Genomic DNA, 22,430 nt, shown 5'->3' on the forward strand with positions numbered 1-22,430 from the left:
ATAAGAAAACTCCAAACATATATATATATATATCATATCAATAATTATACAAATACAAAATAATACTTTCCAATCTAATACCAAAACACAGGGTATAAAAATACAAACAATCATGATCTAACTTACGCAAACAATCCTAAACTATTCAAACTATCAAACTTTAACTCATATAGGTAAATTCCAAACATACATATATATCAATGATTATTCAAATACAAAATAATACCTTCCAATCTGATACCCAATAAAAACAATCTCAAATAAACCAATTTATATCAATTGTCTAAAACTATTCCTCATTCCAACTAAGCTTTAAATTCACATTATCCTAATGTGTTATACAACTTAAAATACCATAGATTACTTTCCAAACTTAAGAAATTTTTATATAATCACATCATTCTTATATTCTTATATTCTATTACCTATTCCAATATTACCCATAAAAATATTACAAATTAACTTCAATCACAAAAAACCAATTTATATCAATTTTATAAAACTATTCTTCTATCCAACTAAAAGCTTAAAATTTTTCATCCAAATAACAAATCATAACCTACAGAATATCAATAAACACTACTACAAATCTTCCCAATTAACTTTCCATAATCATCTTAGAACTAAAGCAACACGAAATATTACATAATTATTTTATAAGGGTAAAAAATATATCCCCAAATATTTAGTCCTTCTAGCAATTCCAATTCCCATAATCCTTATTACATTATTGTCTCTTACAGTTATATGACTAAATCTTCAGGCTTGATTCATTCGTCCAGAAGTAACACGCCTCTTCCAATTTCTGGCCTCCAGTGATAATGAAATTTGACCCACTCCTGTATCTTTCACATCTGCCTGCGTTAACCCTTCAGCAACTTGCAGGTTCTCTCTGGAACGTTGAGACTCTCTCTCACCTTTTTTCTTTGTAGATTCCAAAGATGGTATGGGGACTGCTTTTAAAACATTACTGTAGAAATCACGTGCCTAAATCTCCGTGGTAAAACAGTACCTCGTACCTTCATAGGTCACCACCATCCCCACTGGTATTTGCCATCTAAACTTAATATCACGTCGTCTCAATTCTTGTGTCAAAAAAGCAAATTCCTTCCTTTTCCTTAAAATCTTTGCAGGGATCTCTTTTAAAATCAGAACTTTTTGCTCAGCAATTACAAAATCAATGTTGTAGGAGGCCTGGATAACTTCATTTCTAATCATTCTCTTTGTAAAATAAACCACCACATCTCTAGGTAGTTTCCTTTGTCTTGCGATCCACGAATTAACACGGAAGATTTTATCTATATCTTGCATTATTTCATCTGCTGGTCGCTTCAACACCCCTTCCAAAGCCTCAGAAACCATTTTCTCCAAATTTTCCTTAGGATTTTCTATTAGGCCTCTGATTCTTAAAGCAAACTCCATCTGAGAATATTGTGTCGAAATCAAATCATAATTCATTTTCTCTATTACATTTTCAGTTTCTGTCATTTTGGCTTCCAATCTAATATCATTTTGAGCAAGATCTTCCACTCTGTCATCCAAAATCTCAATACTTTTAACCATGCCCTCTATTGCAGATGTGATGTCTGCTCTCATTTCTTTTAATTTCTCTGTAAACTTCTCCTCCAACTTTTTCTCCATTATCTCAACAAATTGCTGCATTTGCTTTTCCATAGTCTCTTGCAACAGATTCTGCAAATCTTTTGCTGTAAAAGCTGATACAGATTCAGATGCAGAGGACAATGAAGTTTTCACCGAAGACTGCTGCCTCAGGGCAGGAACTTTAGAAGATATAGCCGCCATTTTCACCCTCTATTGTTAACTACGCACTTTCACATGCAGATTCAGCAAAGTCCATTGAGTTAAAGATCAAAGCATCATCTTCACCAAAATCTCCTGCTTCGCTCTGCCTGCGTCCTCGTTCTCAAAAGCTCTTCCTTGCTAGCAGGGATGGTTGCGAACGCCCTGTTCTGCTCCAAAAAACCCGGAGCAGAGGTGCCTCACAGTCCGGAGCATGCCCAGGCTTCGGGGGGGGGGGGCTCAATCCTTCCACCGCCAAAACTATAAGTTCTGGCAGCCCCGGAGAGCTCTACCCCTACCTGGACGCTCACCCCCTCCTCTTCTCCCGAGGTGGGGGCTTCCGAGCCGCCGAACAGCTGATCAGCGCTGTTTTCGGCGGCTCTACGGAGCTGCGAGGCTGACAGCCAAGAAATGGCTGCCTCCAGCGTCACCTTGCCATCCGGAAGCCGCCTATCAATCATTTTGAACGGAAGGAGGGAGCACTCGGCTGGGTGACAAAAGAGGCTTTCACAAATTATATTTAGTGTCTTGATGAGAGGCACCTCAAGCAACTGCCAAAAGTCATTTGCAACCTTTCCAGCTGGCTTTTCTTGAGCAGAGTCGATGGGGGAAGCTAGGTTCACTTAGCAACCGCAGCAGAAAAGGTTGTAACATTGGAGAGGTAACTCATTTAACAACCACTTCGTTTAGCGATGGAAGTTCCATCCCAATTGTGGTTGTAAGTTGAGAACTACCTGTAGCCATAATTATGTCTCCCCTTTCAATTGTAATGACAGGAGCAAGCAATCCCTGCTAAGATTTCCTTTTTCATGCATGGGTTCCGCGAAATCTTTTCTCTTGCTTCATTCTGAAGTTTACATTTTCCCAGTGAACATTGTTAAGCTTATCTTCGGCCCCTCAGTCTAAATCTGTCTTAGTGCAATAGCTTTATTGGGCCAACTAATAATGGAGTAGTCCAAAATGTAATCAGCCATATAGCTCAGGATTAAGATATAAATAAGTGCTTTGCCATTTTTTTCAAGCAAGTACAACTGAATCCTCCTTACTGTGCTTTATTTTATTTTTTGTCAAGCTGGAAATGGACTCAGCTCATCATGAATATCACAGCAAAATATGAAGGGTGGTTTTGTATTCCTTAAAAAGATTTCACTCAAGACGACCATCAGGTTGCATTTCTCAATTCCCAAGTAGTATTTGTTACAGGGAGCAAAGAGAAAGTGCAGGTAGCAATGAGCAAAAGGACGTTTCTTATTTATTTCAGAAAGGACTGGGGCAGCAAGAGATGAAGTGTGCATCATGACATCACAATGCAAATTGTGTGATTTAGATCCTCGGGTTCCAAATGCAAAGATGTGATGACAATGTTCACATCATCACTACAGGTAGTCCTCGTTTAGCAACTGCAATTGGGACCCACAACTTGGGGCTTAAGAGAAGCAGTTGTTAAGCGAAGCATCACAATGCCACAATCTTACTTCAGTTTTCCTTTGCTTTACAAAGGACATAAATGTGAGGATTGTTTGCAAACTTACTTTTTCAGCACTGTGGTAACTGTCTACGGTCACTAGACAAGGCAGTCGCTAAACAAGGCCTACCTATAGTGCACAAGTGTCTATTTTCTATTAATGGGATTATTTCCAGATAAGTTATTCGGTGTCCACTTTGAATAGAGCTGTTTTTCTCATAACAGTCTTAATGGGGAGATGACTTTCAGGGAATTCAGCAGCAGCGTGGTGATTATGTTTGTAGTCTTTTCGGCAGGCTTTTTTTTCACATTCAGACTTTACAGGTTAATTGCTCTTAGCAGTGGAATTTTTCTGTGGGTCCAACCATCTGCCATTGCCTAAACTTCTTTTTCTGCACTACTGATAATATTAACTTTGTTCCCAAGACACTTGCACCAAAGTTTTGAAACCATGAAATTATCACTAAACACAATAGTAGCATCTTCTGGCAATCTTTTTCTTGTTCTGCATCCCTTCATCTTATTGTTTTGCTTTCCAGTTTTAACATTTACCTTTAACATGGGTTTGGGGTTCCTTGGTTCTCAGAAAATTTCCATAGTTGGTCATGGATGGGGTTGCACTGCGTCAGACAGATTCAGTGCGTGATCTGGGGATTCTTCTGGATTTGCAATTCCTGCTCAAGAAGCCGATCGTGGTCATGGCCAGAGGGCCTGTCTGCAATTATGAGTTGTACATCAGTTGCACCCAGTGCTTTTTTTGTAAAAGAAAAAGGTGCCGGAACTCACACATGTCATACAACCCACCTTGCCTACCCATCCAAAAAAGGTGCTGGAACTCCGTTCTGAGCGTTCTATGAGAAAAAAAGCCCTGGTTGCACCCTTTCCTGGACCAACATACCCTCTTCACAGTCCCCATGCCATAGATGTATCCAGTTTGGAGTACTCTTATGCATTGTACATGGGGTTTCTGGAATCTTATCCAGCAGATTTAATTATTTCAAAATGCAGGACTTGCATAGTTCTGCACAAATTGAAATTAGTGCATGGTTAGATAGTGTCAGCAGTGTAATGGGTATGAATTTGGGCAGACTCAGGGAGACAGTGGATGCCAGGAAGCCTGGCACGCTATGGTCCATGGGTCACAAAGAGTCAGACATGACTTAGCAACAACACCTTTTGTGGGAGCTGCATTGATTACTGATCTGTTTCTGGAGGCAGTTCAAAATGCTGGTTATCATCTTTAAACTTCTACATGACCTGGTGCCAGGATGTTTGAAAGGCCACCTTCCCTTTGTTACCCTAACCTACCAGAGCAGGAAGACAAGGTATTGGAGGTACATCTTGTGGGACCGAGGAAAAGGGCCTTGTCTGTGGTGACTCCCTCCCTTTGGAATAGGATTCCCTGGAGATAAGATTGGCTCCACCTTGTTACCTTTCTGGAAGGTCCTGAAGACATGTTTTTGTCAGTGAGTCTGGGGACTCCCAACTGACTCCCATCATGTATGAATTGGGTGGCTATATGAACTTGTTTAAATAATAAATAATATCACCTGATGAGACCCAGGAGATACACCTTTTCTGTTTTGGTGTCTTCCCCACCCTATCCACAGAGTGCCAAATTTTGTAGGGAGGCGGGTCTCTTAGCCCTCAAAAAACAAAGCTTTAAAAACTTGCTTTTTCCCTTAGGAATTGGGCTAAGATAAGATATCAAGCAACATATATCTTCAAGGAGGTGGAAAGTATAATAAATGGCTCTGGCTGTTGTGGATATATTGGTTTTGGATATTGTGTTGTTGATATTATATATATTTTTATTTGCTATGTTGTCTTTGTATAACACCCAGAGTCAGGCAGTTATGGAAATCTAAATCAATAAGCAAATGCCGTACAGTATTTAATAATAACATAGAATTTAATGTTGGTCTGTTCTATGATCTCTACAGAGTTGAGACTTAGGCATTACAAGGTTACATAAAGACCGTTCTTGGAAGGTCATCTCTGATTCCAGCCATTTGAGGTTGTGCATCACACATTATTTTCCTCCACTGAGCTGGAAATAGACTCAGGATCCTCCTGAATATCCCAGCAGAACCTGAAGGGCAGCTTTTCCATCCTCTCCTTAAAGACACGGTCAAACCTTTCACTCTGGACAACGGTCATGATGTTCTTCCAGTCCCCAACAGTGCCTGGGAAACAGTGGTTTAAAAAAATGTCAACAGTTTTTGTATTCAATTAAAGTAGAGGCTATTTGTGTCATCCTGTCACTTGATTAGCAGCACTTGGCTGCTACTTAGCTTCTTCATACCAATAGAAACATTAAGGATGTTCTTAGTTTTTTCCACACATGGCTTCTCCATTTCTTTTTGTAAAATAAATGATGACACAGCATAATATGTCATGTGCTGTGGTTCAACTGACTATGTATGTACCTACTTTAAAGAACTGCTACGGACCAGATGATTTTTACGATGTCCTGATATTTAAAACCTAGAACTCAAAGAGGGTGTACTTTCTTTTTCACATGACTGTATATAAAACATTTCAGGACTTCAGGACGGGATTGTATGGATGAAGAAAAAAAGTCTTCCAGAGGTGGTTTCCACTCTCCAATTACTTTGCCTACTATGGGCTTCTATGAGTCTGAGAAAGAGGATAATAGTTTACAAAACCTGACTAACTTGGAAGATTGCACATTCCTCCATTATCTTTAGCCACCTTCCTGTCTGTCAAACCGTTCTTAGAAATCTGTATTAATAGTTTTGGAGCAGGAAGCTGTTCCATAATATTTTAAGTAGAGCTGGATTACAGAGTGAAGGCTTAATAGAAGAGCAAAGATCTCTCTAACTAGAAGGTGTTGAATGATTCTCCTGCCATAAGTACTTTTTACTGGGAAGTCATGGAACTGCCAGTGAGGTTCTAAATGATCTTGAATTCACCCTTTTGGAACTGGACCCCTGATTGAGGATAATTAGACTGTGCAACCAACAGAATGATCATCGAAAAAGTCAGCTTATATCCATGCCCAAAATTTGTGAAAAGGAGAACACCACTTGAACATTGGCACAGCTAAGAAAGGTTTATGGCTGCCTCCAATGCAGGCTGCTGATGAGGCAAAGACAACATCCTGGAGAGACAGCAGAAAGAGAGGTTGTTGGAATATGTCCATACCACTTTAGGAAGTGCCTCTCAGAGGAAGGCAGTAATCCCAGTTTCAAATGAAGCCCGGCATGTTCCTAAAGCATAGTCCCAGAATATTAATTATTACTGATCTACCTTTGCGAAGAAAGTTTCCTTTGCTGAAATCAAGGATATCAGAAGGCAGGAATGTGTAGTTTGCTCTAGAATCCACTTTCATGTTATCAAATGTAGCTTTATCTACCACATCATCCACCTCCTTTTCAGTTAGTTTTTTTCCTAGGAAGTTGCATATTTTCAGGACAGACCTTCTCAGATCCTGCAATTTGATAGAGCTTTATATTAGGTCATCCAGAACAATGGAGAAAAGGTGGAAAATTTTGTTGAGATCTCACATATCATTGCTATCACTCATTCCCCCTATCTTTAATTCTTTCTTTTCTTACTGAAAAAATTACCCTGATTAAATCACTTGTGTTTATTCTTTTTAATGAAAACTATACATAGATCTAGGAAGCAATATCAATGAATTAAATAAATAAATGCTGCTTTAGGACTTCCGGTAAATGTTTACAAAGGTACGTTTGGAGAAATGTTTTTAGTTCACAATATATTGATGGGACATAATTTCCCTGAGATTCAGAGTCTTATGTTCTTAGCAATCTTGGCTGCATCAGAGGCTGGCCAGTTCCCAGGCCAGGCTAAAAAAAATGCCTTGGCCTTTCTTAAAAATGCAGTTGAGTTGAGTCAATCTCTTCTGAGCCAAAACAGGAAAATATTATGAGAGACTTTAACTAAGCTTTTGCTAATTACAGATACTTTGTGTTAATTGGATTTCCCTTATCTACTAAGTAAGTCTATCAAAAATTAGATCAACTTTGTTTTGCCAGACTTGTTTACAACACATGCACCCTGTGAATTCTAGCATGACAAGCCAAGTGCTCAAAAACCCACCTTTTATTAACCTTTTTTGATATCAAGGTGACAGCACTCTAGTTTTGCAGATCGTCTTCCTTTTGAAGAGACAGAAACTTACTTTTCTTCAGAAACCTCACCACTCCTACAGGAGTTCATAGAAATAACCTAGAGTGATTCTGTGATCACCTCTGTTACTCCCTATTGGAATAGGTTATTCACACTTCACATCATTTCTAAAGCTTTCTGTGCTTAATGGTTGTTCATATTGCACTTCACAACACAAACACATCTTACCTTTTTCATTTCTTCATAAGAAAGGAAGAGAATATTGAAATCATCCTTATGAGCATACCAGCCTTCTACATGGTCTAGCCACGAACTACAAAACACTGGTAGGAGAGAAATGGATTTAGGATAAATATGAGGGCAGTCTTGAAATCACTGACTTTAGTTGTTCAGCTCAGTGCTGCAATGATCCAGCTGACCATCTGTCTCAGGGATACATTCTTAATGCTTGTATTTCCTCCATTTATCCTTATGATCCGATGGGCCTACAAATCAAAGCATGATAACTCAAGTAGGGGCTATCCTAATATCACCGAATGTGGAGAGGAGAGAGAAGGAATGGAAGCCATAATTAATATGGTTGTGTACTCCAACTTGTTAAGGGTGGGGTTTTTTTTTGTCAACGTGCTGCTATATTGTTTCATTTCTTTGCTTCTTCTTATTTGAAACTTTGGGGCAATCTGCTTTAATTTTTGTTATATGTCTTCAAATATCAGTCTTACTTTGGTTAGCTATTTCCATTTCCAACTCTTAAAACGCTTTCTGTGTGATTTCATGTGAGTATTTGGTTCTTTAACTCAGAGTTACCTAAGTTTTCTGGCTTTGCCAAGTGGCAGGGGAGGAGAGGGGATACTTCCATGTGAGCAACCAGCAAGCACTAGTGTGTGTGCAGCTCCATTTGCACAAGTGGTGTGCATGTGTGCCAACTGATTGCACAAGTGTTGATGCGCAGATGTGTGTGCTTGCCCACCATTTTCATGGCCCAGTTACAAACAACTCATGGCCCACTAGTGGGGTATGGCCTAGAAGTTGGGGACCCCTGCTTTAACTAATATTGGTTTGAAAAAAATATAGATACTTTAGATTTTGTCCATCCATTCCAACTCATTCACATAATTTCCTTCCATTTTCTCCTCTATATTAAATATATCTTAGTATTACTCGTTTCTCTCCTGTAATAAGCTCCCTTCGCTTGCCTCTTCTACCCACTTTTACATTATGAGTTGTCCTAGGCATCGTTCATTCTTCTTCACTCATCCATCCCATTATAAACTGTTTTCTTAGAGTTTACACAAATTACTGCATGAGTATAGAGAATCATCATTTGCTACTTATGTTAGCAAAGCGGGTGGATTGTTTGTTCTTTGTGGGAAGCAGATGGAAATATATTCATAATCTCTTATCCAAAACAAAAACTGACATTACGTTTTCACGATCAAGGTTTTCTTACCTTTCCCAGCCAAAAACCTTTCAAAGAAAGTACTGAAGTCTTTTGGAGTTTCCATGATGACTGACATTTTGTGAAAATGATAGCTGGAAACCAAGGCATCCTTTGGATTTCTACTCACATAAATAATCTGTAAGCGAAAGATGATAATAACTAGTAAAAAAACCAAGAAAAAAACAAGAAAAAACAGATTGACAGCAAAGCATACATAGAGTGCATCAAGTGTCTCTCATACACTCATCTAACAGGCTCCATTATATCATGGGATCTTAAAGCTTATTAGCAAAACCATGTCTGAAGAACTTCCAGCAGGCCAACAGAATTGAGGCTACCCTCGGCTTGGAGAGAATGATTTTCTATATGGCAGAGACCACAGAATAAAAGGCTTTCCTCCTAGATCCTGCCTGACAAATCTCCCTAGCTGATGGGACCCCAACGTTCTTTTCCTGTTGGACTTGATGGGATGTGTAGCTGCAACTAGCGAGGGGAGGTCCTTCAAACAACATGTTCCCAACTCATAATGGGGTTTAAAGGTCATCACCAGCATCTTGAATCCTGAACCAAACTGGTAGTGACTGCAGTTTCCAAAGCAGAAGTGTAATGTATGAACTTCTTAGAGATCACAGAAGTGCTCATGCTGCTGCATTTTGCATCAGCTGAAACTTCTGGTGACTAGGGCGTGAGTGACTGAGAGTAGGGATTGTGGGAAGGGATTTGAGGGCTAGAGATAGCATCCCTCAATTTGACATCGTTCAGATATGTCAAGATAGCAAATGGCCATGGAACACAAAGTGTTGCAATCCATCTGGAAATATAAGCTTAAGCTGGTCGATATTCAATTCGGTTCTTAGCTATTTCTCCTGGACATAATATTCTGATGTTAACATGGTTTTGTTTGTGTTTATTTTCCTCACCCTTCAAAACTTTTAGTGTCCACCAAACATATTGGAACAATATTTCATTTCATTTATTATATTTGTATACCGCCCTTCTCCCGAAGGACTCAGGGCAGTGAACAGGGCACATAAAAAATACAGAATACAAAAATTAAAAAAAGAATTAAATAAGAGCCCGAGCTAAAAACAGTAGAATAATAAAAATCCCCAATAAAAACCCCAGCACATCCCCCATCAGGCCAGGCCGGCTTGCTCAAATAGGTAGGTCTTCAGACCGCGTCGGAAGGAGCGAAGGTCAGGTGCCATCTGGAGCTCAACCGGCAGCTGATTCCATAAAGCCGGGGCACCCACAGAGAAGGCCCTCCCCCTGGGGGCCACCAGCCGACATTCTCTGACCGGTGGCACCCTGAGAAGGCCCTCTCTGTGGGAACGCACAGGGCGGAGGGAAGTTGACGCTGGCAGCAGGTGATCCCCGAGGTACTCCGGACCCATGCCATGTAGGGCCTTGAAAACCATTACCAAAACCTTGAACCTCACCCGGAAGACAACTGGTAAGCAGTGCAGCTCGCGGAGCAAAGGTGTAACATGGGAGTACCGGGAAACTCCCAAGACAACTCTCGCGGCTGCATTCTGTACCAGGTGGAGCCTCCGAGTGGTCTTCAAGGGATGCCCCATGTAGAGAGCGTTGCAGTAGTCCAGACGAGAGGTCACAAGCGCATGAGTGACCGTACACAGGGCATCCCGGTCTAGATAGGGCCGCAACTGGCGCACCAGGCGAACCTGGGCGAAAGCCCCCCTAGTCACAGCCACTATATGATCTTCCAAAGTAAGCTGCGAATCTAGGAGGACTCCCAAGTTACGAGCCCCATCTACGGGGGGTAAAAACTCACCCCCCATGGAAAGAGGTGGAATATTCTGAATATCCCGGGATGCCGGTATGCACAGCCACTCAGTCTTGTCGGGGTTGAGTTGAAGTCTGTTCCTCCCCATCCAGACCCGAACCACCTCCAGGCAACGGGACATCACATCGAGGGCATCACTGGGGTGGTTTGGGGTCAAAATGAAAAGCTGGGTATCATCAGCATACTGATGATACCCAACTCCAAAGCCACGAATGATCTCACCCAGCGGTTTCATATAGATGTTGAACAGGAGAGGCGAGAGGACCAACCCCTGAGGAACTCCACAAATGAGAGACCTCGGGGTCGACCTCTGCCCCCCTGCCAACACCGACTTCGAACATCCCAGGAGATAGGAGGAGAACCACTGAAGAACTGTGCCTCCCACTCCCAATCCCCTGAGACGCCGCAGCAGGATACCATGGTCGATGGTATCGAAAGCCGCTGAGAGGTCTAATAGGACTAGGACAGAGGAATATCCCCTGTCCCGGGCCCTCCAGAGATCATTCACCAGAGCGACCAATGCCGTCTCTGTGCTGTACCCGGGCCTGAAACCCGATTGGCACGGGTCTAGATAATCCGCTTCATCCAGGACCAGAGGGAGCTGATGCGCCACCACACTCTCAACAACCTTCGCAAGAAAGCGAAGGTTGGAGACCGGACAAAAGTTATTTAACACAGCTGGGTCCAAGGCAGGCTTCTTGAGGAGAGGTCTCACCACCGCCTCCTTCAAGACGGCTGGGAAACTACCCTCACTCAAAGAGGCAGATATAACTGCCTGGAACCAGCCTCGTGTCCCCTCCCGAGCTGCATACACCAGCCAGGAAGGGCACGGGTCCAATAAACATGTGGTGGAGCTCAATCTCCCCATAATCCTGTCCACTTCCTCAGGGGTCACAGAATCAAACTCCTCCCAGATAACATTGACAAGACCGCCCGTGTCCTGATCGTCAGACTCCGCCCAGCTGGAGTCCAGACCGGTCCAAATCCGAGCGATTTTATCCGACAGATGTTGACCAAACTCCTCGGCATGACCCTGCAAGGGTTCCTCCCTCACCTTCTGATTAAGGAGGGAGCGGGTCACCCTAAACAGGGCGGCTGGGCGGTTATCTACAGACGCGATAAGAGTGGAGAAGTAATTAGACCTCGCCGCCCTTATCGCTGCGAGATAAGACCTAATGTGGGTTCTTAGTCGCAATCGGTCGGATTCAGATCGGCTGGACCTCCAACAGCTCTCTAGGCCCCGTCTCCGACGCTTCATCTCCCAAAGCTCCGCGGAGAACCATGGAGCTCGCTGGGATCTGCACCGGGTCAGGGGCCGCAAGGGTACAACTCGGTCAAGTGCCTCCGTGGCTGCCCTTTCCCAGGCTTCCACTAAGGCATCCGCCGAGCTGTGAGCAACGGAGGCAGGTGGGGACCCCAGCGCTGCCTGGAACCTATCAGGATCCATTAAGCGTCTGGGGCGGTACCATCTAGCACATCCCCCATCTAGTTGGCTCAATACACCCACGGCGGGGGGTGGCAAAATGGAAGACCAGCCACAGGAGATGATGATCAATCCATGACAGGGGTATAATAATTGGGGAACCCCCACCAAGATCATCAAACCACCGTCCAGATAAGAAAACCAAGTCAAGGGTGTGGCCTCCCACATGAGTCGGTCCAAGAATTACTTGCGTCAGGTCCATGGCCGTCATGGAAGCCATGAACTCCTGAGCTAACTCAGATGATCCTCCTAGGGATGGTAGATTGAAGTCACCCAAAACTATAAGTTTGGGGAACTCAATCACCAACCCCGAGAGGATGTCGAGTAGCTCAGGCAGTGCTGCCGCTGCGCGACTAGGCGAAAGGTACACCAGCAGCAAGCCCAACTGCGCCCCAGGACCACATCTCAAAAAGAGAGACTCACACCCAACTATCTGGGGAATGGTGGTCTCCTGCGGACACAAGGTCTCCCTAATAACTACCGCCACTCCCCCGCCCCTACCTTGAGCCCGAGGCTGGTGTAGCACCCGGAAACCTGGTGGGCAAAGATCAACCAAGGGAACACCACCCTCTGTGCCCAACCAAGTCTCCGTGATGCATGCCAGGTCCGCATGCTCACCCTCAACTAAATCCCGAACAAGGGGAGCCTTATTAACAACGGACCTGGCATTCAGGTACACCAGCTGGAGCTCAGGTGGCTGCACATCCTCGCTCCCGGGACCTTGGGGAAGAAACAGAGGGTTGGAGCGCCTCACCACTTGTAAATAGCGGAGATGCCCTCCCCGGTATCGATGCGGCCCTCTGATCATACACCTGTTACCATTCCCCAACGTCGTGGGAATTGGTAGTCCCACGACCCGCTCCCGAGCCCCAGAGGCAACCGAACCCCACTCTCCCCCCACGCGACCAATCCCGGACCTGGCCTGAACAATGGTTGATGGACCACCCCCCATTGCCAAACAACCATAGTCCACTCCCACCCCCTCCCTAACCCCACAAAAAATTTTGCTAAAAAATTAACCAGGGGCCTCTTATTAGATTTATACTGGAGGCCCCTGCCCCTGCCCAGCCATCTCTCAGGGTCCCAATAATCGGGCCCTTCATCGAGGTTTGAGATCGTAAAAAAGGCGGGTCGCACCCAGGAGAGGGGGCACCCCTGAGGGCGAACAAGTCCGTGCTGGTATAACGAAAGTGCATGAGTGTCCGAGAAAGTCCAGGAGAGGCAGTCCCATAATTAATAGTTCAATAGGAGGATCGAATCGGAGGGTAAGTGGGTATCTGGACCAACACCCAGCTTCACTGCCACTCAAGCTGGGTGAACCCCCAGAACAGGCCACCCCCCATCCTCTCACGATGGGTTGCAACTCTGTTCCTGGGGGTGGTCCAGAGTATGCACTCTGGGTAGGGCATACCCCATAGAGCTCTCACCTCTATGGGGCTGCAGATGTAAATCCAAGCCACTCTCCCACCGTGGCTTGTGCTCAGGTCCCTCTGAGTCCTATGGGGAAAGGGAGACAGGCAAGATAGTTTATCACGCAGGCAGATATAAATCCGAGGCAAGACTGGATAGGCCATAAGATGGCAAACTCCTGCCTGGCAGTGGCTGGCCACTCCAGTTGCCACCACAGTTCCTTCACCGCACCGCCATTCTAGGCTTGTTCCCGGCCGCAACTCCATAGGCCCCCAGTCCACTGGTTGGGGTTGTCCAGAGCACGGCCTCCCAAAGTGCGGCAGCTCCGGTCTTCAAAGGGGCAGACGAGGAACCTGGGCAAGCGGAGGGCCACACCGTCGCCAGAACCTCCGCCGCCGGCAAAAGAAACGCTGCTGTTACAAACGCTGCTGCCACCATCGCTGAAGACGCCGCTGCCACCAATCAGCCCAAAAATGGGTCAGAAAATGCAGCCCGAGCATGGCCCGAAGACGCCGCCGCCGCCGCCGATATGTGTTTGTGTGCCTTTTGCCTAATTGTTAATAAAACATTCAGGGACAGAGCTAATAGAACAGAAGACAGACAGTTCCCTACACCACCTCACAAGTTAACAAAATATGCCTACTTTTGCTCTTCTATTTCGTAATCCTTTGGGTACTAAATAGTAGGGCAGATGGGAACTAAAGAGACGAGGCGATGGGCGACTGGGACAATCCACATGCAAAATATTATACTCCAGCCATGGTGCTCTGTCAATCAGGGTAATATTTTCAGTTTCATCTCGATGACCTTCATAAAGAATCAGGCTCACAATATTCTGAGTCCATATTGAGCCTGCAAATAAGGAATAATTAATTAATTCATCCATTATCATTTGGGGAACTTTGAACTTATGCAAAGCCTAAGCCTAGTAAACATTTCAGAGATGTCTGAACACAATGAAGTCTTCTAAAATTGATAGATTAAACTGATGGATGGATGAGAAAAAACTAGCTATTTGCACATTTATTTCTATCCTGCTTTTATTAGTTTTAGAATTAACTCAAGGTGGCAAGCATACCTAATAATCCTTCCTCATCCTATTTTCCTCACAACTATCCTGGGTGAGCTGAGGCAGGGTGACTGACCAACGTCACCCATCCAGCAATGCATGGGTAAAATAAAAATGATGAAAGTACAGGTTTAGCAGCTTTATTTTCCCTACATTTCCAGTTTCTTATACAATGCTAAATGTTAAACTCTGGTTATAGCACGACACAGTTACTGCAACCAAAATACTGAGGAACTGAATAACAGCATTGGATACAAGATTATCTCTTTCTTGGAAGACATCTTTGAACTTACCAGATTTAGGATATGAGATTATGAATATATCATCATCTCGGGTTTCAAAACTGTCCAGTGAATCTAAACCTTTGGGTGAATAGAAGCCCATTATGAAATAGAATCCTTTGTATTTAAACAGGAAATCTTTCTCTGGCTCCATTACTTCAGCTGTTGATGTAATAATATAGCAATTAAAAATACTTCCTACATTTATGGTCAATATTGTATTATTTTCATTGTTTAAAAGTCATGAATCCTGCTAACATAAAGAAAAACAATGTTATTAGATTAGTTTCCCTAATTAATTAATTAATTAGTTTCGTGAACTCAATTTTCATGCACAAAAGTTTCCATTGCAAACAGTAAATTTGGTGTTCTCCTTGGAGTTCTGTGTAGAAGAGAAAGTTTTAATTATACTGTTAAAAACATACTAGTTGTCAGAACTTGGCTAGATGCCCAGACATTTCTTACAGACCTATCTCTTTGATATCCTTGAAATCTATGGTCCTGGAGATTGTGGCTGGAAAAAGAGAAGAATCTCTTTGGGTTGTTTTTTTCTGCAGGATGGATGATAATTAAAAGTACAAATTGTTTTGAAGTCATCTGCCTTCCTTGGATTACAAATACAGCTTGACCCGAAATCTTACAGGTCAAGCTGAGACCTTTTTATCTCTCCTATTTGATTGGAGCTTATTGGATTACATTTTTTAAAAAAATTGAAATTGGAAAAGAACTATCAACTTTGAACTTCTTGGTGGATTATAAAGTATGATTAAAAGATTTGAGGGTGAGGAACAAAATGACTGTTCCGAATTTAACTGAAGCTGGCAAAAAAGTACCTTCTGCCTCTTCCTCTGCTTCTGCAAGTCCAGTTTATCAGAGATCAATTGATACAATGCTTCAACAGAAAAGGCCAACAATTTCCAGAAAGAGACACAAGCGACATTACAAGGAATTCAAGAGGCAATTGCCATTAATATGGCAGCTACAACGAAAAACCATGAGGAGACAAAAACTGACCTTGAAAAAATGAACCAAAAAAATAATAATATGGACTCTCAATTTGAAAATTTTAAGCAGATGGTCAGAAAAAATGAACAAAGGATTCAAAAATAGAAGATAAATCAACAGAGTTTGACCAAAAACTAGAAGAATTTAAAGATGAAAATCAGAAATTGATACAAATAAACGGAGAACTAGAGGACTCAATAGCAGTCATGGAAATGGAAAAGGCTTCTTACTTTTTATGATTTCAAAACATAATGGAAGACAAGGAAGAGGACCTTGTAGACTTGATAATGGAATTACTGGCTGATGCATTAGAAATTGGGAAACAGGAAATGAAAGGAGAATTAGATCCAATTATACTGAGTTAACTCAAATTACGTGAGAAGAAATAAAGTTCCTAGAGAAGTACATGTTAGATTTCTTAAAAGATCTATAAGAGATGAGATCCTGAGAAGAGCGAGAGATGACCCTTTGAAATACAAAGGAAAAGAAATTGTAGCCCTCAAACAGATCCCTAGGAGAATAAGAGGGTCCCAAAGAGGATATCAATTTTTAACCAGAAAATTAATTGAAAAAGGAGTCAACTTTAGATGGCTGATCCCAGAAGGGATTTTAGTTTACTGGAATATGAAAAGATATAAACTGGACACACCACTTAAAGCAATGGAATTCTATGACAACCACAGAGCGCTCATGGAAGGGGATGATTTTGAATATGGTACAATGAGAGAAATAAAGAGACAGGAAGAGACAGTAACAGAAGGACCAGCCAAATCAAGAGAAGAAGGAGAAACTAAAAATTCATATACAGAAGAAGGGGCAAGACCAAGAGAACAGAGACAGATAAGATCGACTAGAAGATTAAGATCCAAATATAATTGAAAGAAATGGAGAAGGAAATGGAATCCTTTCAATGAATATAAATGGTCTTAAAATTACCTCAAAAAGGTAATTTTTTTACACGACTACAAAAATTACAAATAGATATAATTTGCCTCCAAGAAACACATATCAAGAGACAACACTATAAATTGTTAGAGCAACCAAAAATTGGCAAACTCCACTTAGCATTAGCACAACAAAAGAAAAGAGTGTTAGCTTTATATATTAAAGAAACAATGAACCCTAAACAAATTTATATGGATGGAGAGGGAAGAATATTAATGGTGGAAATAATGATGGAACAAAAACAGATACTGATGGTAGCAATATATGCACCAAATGATAAACAAGAAGAATTCTATCAAAAAATACATTAACAAATATTAGAATTAGAATACCAAAATCTTTGTATAATGGGAGACTTTAATGCAATAGCTGATGGAACTTTGGAATATAAAAGCACCAAAATAGGGAAGAAAGGAAGAAATATATTACTTAAAGCCTTTTCTAAAATGGGAGAAGAAATTTGCATTCAAGACATGTGGAGAGAAAAAAAATCCAAAAAACTGCACTATACATTTTATTCAAATAGACACAAATCATGATCTAGAATTGATCTGATATGGATATTCTCTGAACTCAGCAGTATGATACAAGAAATAGAGATAGAAACTAATATCTGGGCAGATCGTAATCCAACAAAGATGATTTGGAGAGGAACCAAGAAAAAATTAAGATGGTCACTGAACAAATCTATATAGAAAGAATTTATAAAACTAGCGACAAAGGAAATGGACTTTTTTTTCAAAATAAATAAGAAAGAAGAGACATCACTTCAAAATGTGTGGGATACAGCTAAAGCATATTTTAGAGGATTGGCTATAACCTATACTGCTAAAAAGAACAAAGAAAGAAAACAACAACATTTAAAGCTGAAGGAAGAATATAGGAAATTAGAATTAGAATTACAAATAGACCACAAAAGAAAACACTTAAAAAGCAAACAGAAATAATAAAACATAAATTAAACCTTGTAGAGGCAGAAACAATGGCTCAACAAATTAAAAGGGCTAAACAGATCTTCTTTAAAAATGCTAACTAACAGGGAAGATGGTTAACACATGCATTGAAAAAAAGAAAAAGAAAAAATGATAAAAAAGTTGCAAGATTCAAAAGGTGAATTACAGTTTCATAATAATACAATAAAAAAATCATCAAAGATTTTTATGAGACACTTTATGATACAGAGGAAACTTCAAAAGAAAAAAAATACAGCAGTACTTAAAAAAAGCAGATCTACCAAAATTTTCAGAAAATATTTAAAATATATTAAATGGAAAAATATCAATGATGGAGATAACAGAAGCCATAAAAAGGCAAAAACGTGACAAGACCCTGGGCCCAGATGGACTACCTGCAGCACTTTACAAATCCTTGCAAGATATATTTAACCCAATAATGAAAGAACTGTGTAATGAAATACGTTTTGAGGCTAAAATACCAAATGTATGGGCAGAATCTAAAATTACTTTAATACCTAAAGAAGATTCTGACTTGTCGCAAATAAAAAATTATAGACCAATATCGTTATTAAATGTAGGTTATAAATTTTTCTCTCAATAATAGCAGAAAGATTAAAGAAATTTCTGACTGAATTTATACATACAGACCAAAATGGTTTTTTACCTAAAAGACAAATAAAAAATAACTTAAGAATGATTCTAGATGTTTTGGAGTACTATGAAACCCACCCATGGAAGCAGATGGCATTAATATTTCTAGATGCACAGAAGGCGTTTGATAACATAAATTGGCAATTCATGTTCCAGCAGTTAGAAGAAATGGACTTTGGAGAAAATTGTATAAACATAATTGAAACAATTTATAATAAATAAACAGCTAAAGTAATTGTAAATAGAGATTTTACAGAAAATTTTAATATTAAAAAATGCACGAGACAGGGATGTCCACTATCCTCATTTATATTAACACTGGAAGTATTGAATAGAAACATCAGGCAAGATATAGAAATTAAAGGTGCTGGTTCTTACCTATAAAGCCCTACATGGCTTAGGCCTGGGTTACTTTCAGGACCGTCTGCTCCCAGGAATGACTTCCCATCGCCCTGTGCTCTCACACAGAGAGGGCCTCCTCAGGGTGCCGTCGGCAAGACAATGTCAGCTAGCGACCCCCAGGGGGAGGGCCTTCTCTGTGGGGGCACCTGCCCTGTGGAATCAGCTTCCCCTGGAGCTCTGGATGACCCCAGACCTCCAGTCCTTTCGTCGTGACCTTAAGACATTTCTTTTCCAACAGGCCGACCTGGACTGATGATAATGGGGTTTTAATCTGGTTATAAGGTTTTATTAATTGGGGCTATAGATATAGTTTAATCTTAATATTTATATTCTCTTGTATTTTATTGTTTTTAGCTGCCCTGAGTCCTTTGGGAGATAGGGCAGCATATAAGTCCCATTAAATCAATCAATAAATAAATAAATAAATAAAGGACTGGAGATAAAAGATGAAAAATATAAACTACTAGCATGTGCAGATGACTTGTTTTTTATATTAAAAGAACCACCTGAAACAAGTGTCAAGCTTATGGAGAAAATAGAAGAATTTGGAGAAATGGCAGGGTTAAAAATAAATAGAGAAAGGACTAAAGTGTTAACTAAAAATCTTACAGAAAAACAAAAAAATCAACTAGCAAAAAAAAACACCTGCCAAATATTTTAAAAAATTAAATATTTGGGAATCCCTCTGTTATGTTCTTAGTTCAATTAGGCATTGACCAGGCAGAGTGTTGAAACAGCAAGTATGTTTATTAACTCACAACAGAACCAGCCCTAGAGGCTGCTGAACAGCTATATATACAGTTCACCTCTAGGCAGCAACCAATAGGTTTAAACTAACAGTTTCCTGCCCCAAACATAATCAGCTTGGAGACAGATAGTCTGGGTTGCAGTAACAGAAAACATTAAGCAGTCCTACACTTAAATACAACAATTAAGGTCACACATTAAGCAAGTGATATCAACAGTTGAAACCAATACATTACACCCCTTCCCCTAGATAGCTCAAACTCTCAAATTCTTGACATAGTCCTGCAAATACTTAGGCAGCCTTTGTGACTGACCCGAACATCTAGGGGTTGCTGAAGCCTCCTGGTCTACCTGCTCACCTGCCAGGCTGGGTAGACCAGGACTCTGGGGCCCAGTGGATTCAGGTTGACTCGAATCCCTTTGGCTGGCCTGTTCCGGTAGGCCCAAGCCAAAGTCCATTTGTGAAGCAATGTCTGCTGGGCTAGCACTCAGAGCTGTTTGCTGGTTCTGCTCAGTGGATGCAGACTGTGTGTCCGGGGAGAACTCATCTATGGCCATTCCCCCATCTCCTTGGTGGAGAGTCCTGTTGGAGTATGCAAGCTCCTCTATTGAGACGCTGTCATGCTGCCCCTGTGGGTGGCCCTCTTGAGAGTCCTGAGCCAGTGACTTGTTTGCTAGTCTCCAACACAGCTGGTCAATGTGCTGGCAAATGACTCGCCCATCTTCCAGGATCACCTCGTAAGAGAGTGGCTCTGACACCGTAGCAACCACGGCTACCATCCACAAAGCCCCTTGCCTATAATTCCAGATCCAAACCCAGTCAACAACTTGCAAATTTTGTGGTGACTTTGGCTGTCCTGTGTCCCTGGCAACTCGGTCGGGGTGTAGCCAGTACAGCTTGGTGATCAAGCATCAGCCCCATCTGAGTTCGGCTGGGCTTCTGCCCGTGGCAGTGCTAGGAGTTGTGTGTTGGCAGAGTAAAAAGTCTGCCAGTCTGTTGTGCCAATCCCCTGTGACGATCCGCTTCAGAGATTCCTTGGTTGTGCGGACCATGCTTTCCACTTATTAGATTAGCCCTGAGGAAGGACTGGAATTCTGCAGTGGTGAATTGGGCCCCATTGTCTGAGACCAATATGTCTGGTAACCCATGCGTTGCAAAGATCCTGTGCAGTTCCTGGATGGTCCTGGCAGTAGTCATAGTTGGAACTGGTGCGACCTCTAATCATTTGAAGTGACTGTTCACCACAATTAGGAACAGCTGTCCCTGAAAGGGCCTGGCAAAATCAATGCAGATTCTACACCATGGTGTGTCTGTAACTTTCCATAGGTGGGCAGGGGCTTGTGGCATTTCAGGTCTGGATTTCTGGCAAGTGTAGCAGCCATGTACCTGGGCCTCTCAATAGCTTTATCTAGCCCTGGCCACCAACGGTGGCCTCATGAGTGCCTTCATCCAGCCTATTCACAGGTGTCCCTCATGCAGAGACTCTAAAACCCTAGGCCTCAATGAGCTCAGTTCTATGACCCAACTCCCCCCCAAAATGCAACCTTTATGAGCTGAGAGCTCATCTCTCCTTGTGTGAAAACTCTGGAATTCTGGCCCTGAAATTTGTCCGGCCATCCTGTGTGCACCCAGTTTAACAAGCGGTTAAGCATTTTGTCAGTAGTTCTCTTAGCAGCCACATCCTCAGCATGAAGGGGAGACTATGGCAAATCCTGGATAGCCAGGATGCGTGCAGCCGGAGTGGGATTGGGTTTTACATGTGGCAGGGGCAACCTGCTTAGGCTGTCTGCATGGCCCATTTCCCTGCCCAGTTTGTGAATCAGCCTGTAGCTGTAGGCTGAAAGAAACATAGACCACCTCAGCATTCAAGGAGACAGTATCTGAGGTATCTGTTTGTTCGTGGTGAAGAACCCTAGAAGTGGCTTGTGGTCCGTGAAGATCATGAACTGGCAGCCATACAAATAGTCATGGAACTTTTTTATTCTGGCCATGATGGCCAGAGCCTCCTTGTCAATCTGTGCATAGTTGTGCTCTCTGGATGACAGGGTCCTAGAATAGTAGGCGATCAGAGTCTGTTTCCCCTCAGCTGTCAAATGGCTCAACACAGCCCCCAACCCCATATGGGGATGCATCACACACGATGAGAACAGGCAGCTTTTCATTAAAATGAGTGAGGACTGAGTTCAAAGAGAGCAGTGATTTGACTGCCTTGAAACTTCTCTCGTGGACACTGGTCCACTGCCACTGAGCCTTTTTATCCAAGAGCCAGTGTAATGGCTATGTCACTGCGGCCTTGTGTGGAAGGAAGGAATGGTAAAAATTCAAAAGGCCCAGAAAAGCCTGAAGCTCTCCCTTGGACTTTGGGCTTGGGGCCTGTTGGATTGCTTTTAGCTTGGAGTCCGCCGGATGAATGCCTTCAGCATTGACGCGAAAACCAAGGAACTCAGTTGACTGTACCCCAATCTTACACTTTTCCTTTTTTAATTTAAGTCCTGCGTCTTGGACCCGCTGAAGGACAACTTTAAGCCATTCAGACAGAATTTGTACTGATTCCCCAGCTATGAGGACATCATTGAAATAGGGGCATACCCCTGGAATGCCCTTGAGCATACGCTCCATCACTCCTTAGAAAAGCCCTGGGGCTACACTGATCCCGAATTGTAGGTGCTTAACTTTGAAGGCCCCCCTATGGGTGACAATAGTCTGGGCTACCACCATGGCCTCATCCACGGGCAGTTGCTGGTAGGCTTGCACCAAATCTAATTTGGCGAACATGTGGCCTCCTTGCAGTGATGCCAATTATGACTGACTACAGGCATCGGATGCATGTTGTTGAAGTGCCTTGTTGATG

At 42.3% G+C, this 22,430-nt stretch overlaps 1 protein-coding gene across 1 annotated transcript in view; it reads right to left on the minus strand.

Moving 5' to 3' along the window:
* Positions 1–22,430, minus strand: part of LOC308672421 (sulfotransferase 1C2-like) — a 358,778-nt gene that overhangs the window by 29,137 nt on the left and 307,211 nt on the right. The window contains exons 2-5 of the mRNA XM_081335365.1: positions 14,166–14,374; positions 8,835–8,961; positions 7,613–7,707; positions 6,539–6,719 (exon numbers count right to left, since the gene is read on the minus strand). Of these exons, the coding sequence (XP_081191491.1) occupies positions 6,539–6,719; positions 7,613–7,707; positions 8,835–8,961; positions 14,166–14,374 (612 nt within the window). The remainder of the gene's footprint in view (positions 1–6,538; positions 6,720–7,612; positions 7,708–8,834; positions 8,962–14,165; positions 14,375–22,430) is intronic.

This window comes from Vipera berus (genome assembly GCF_964194415.1).
Source record: "Vipera berus genome assembly, chromosome: 1".
Classification (NCBI taxonomy): Eukaryota; Metazoa; Chordata; class Lepidosauria; order Squamata; family Viperidae; genus Vipera; species Vipera berus.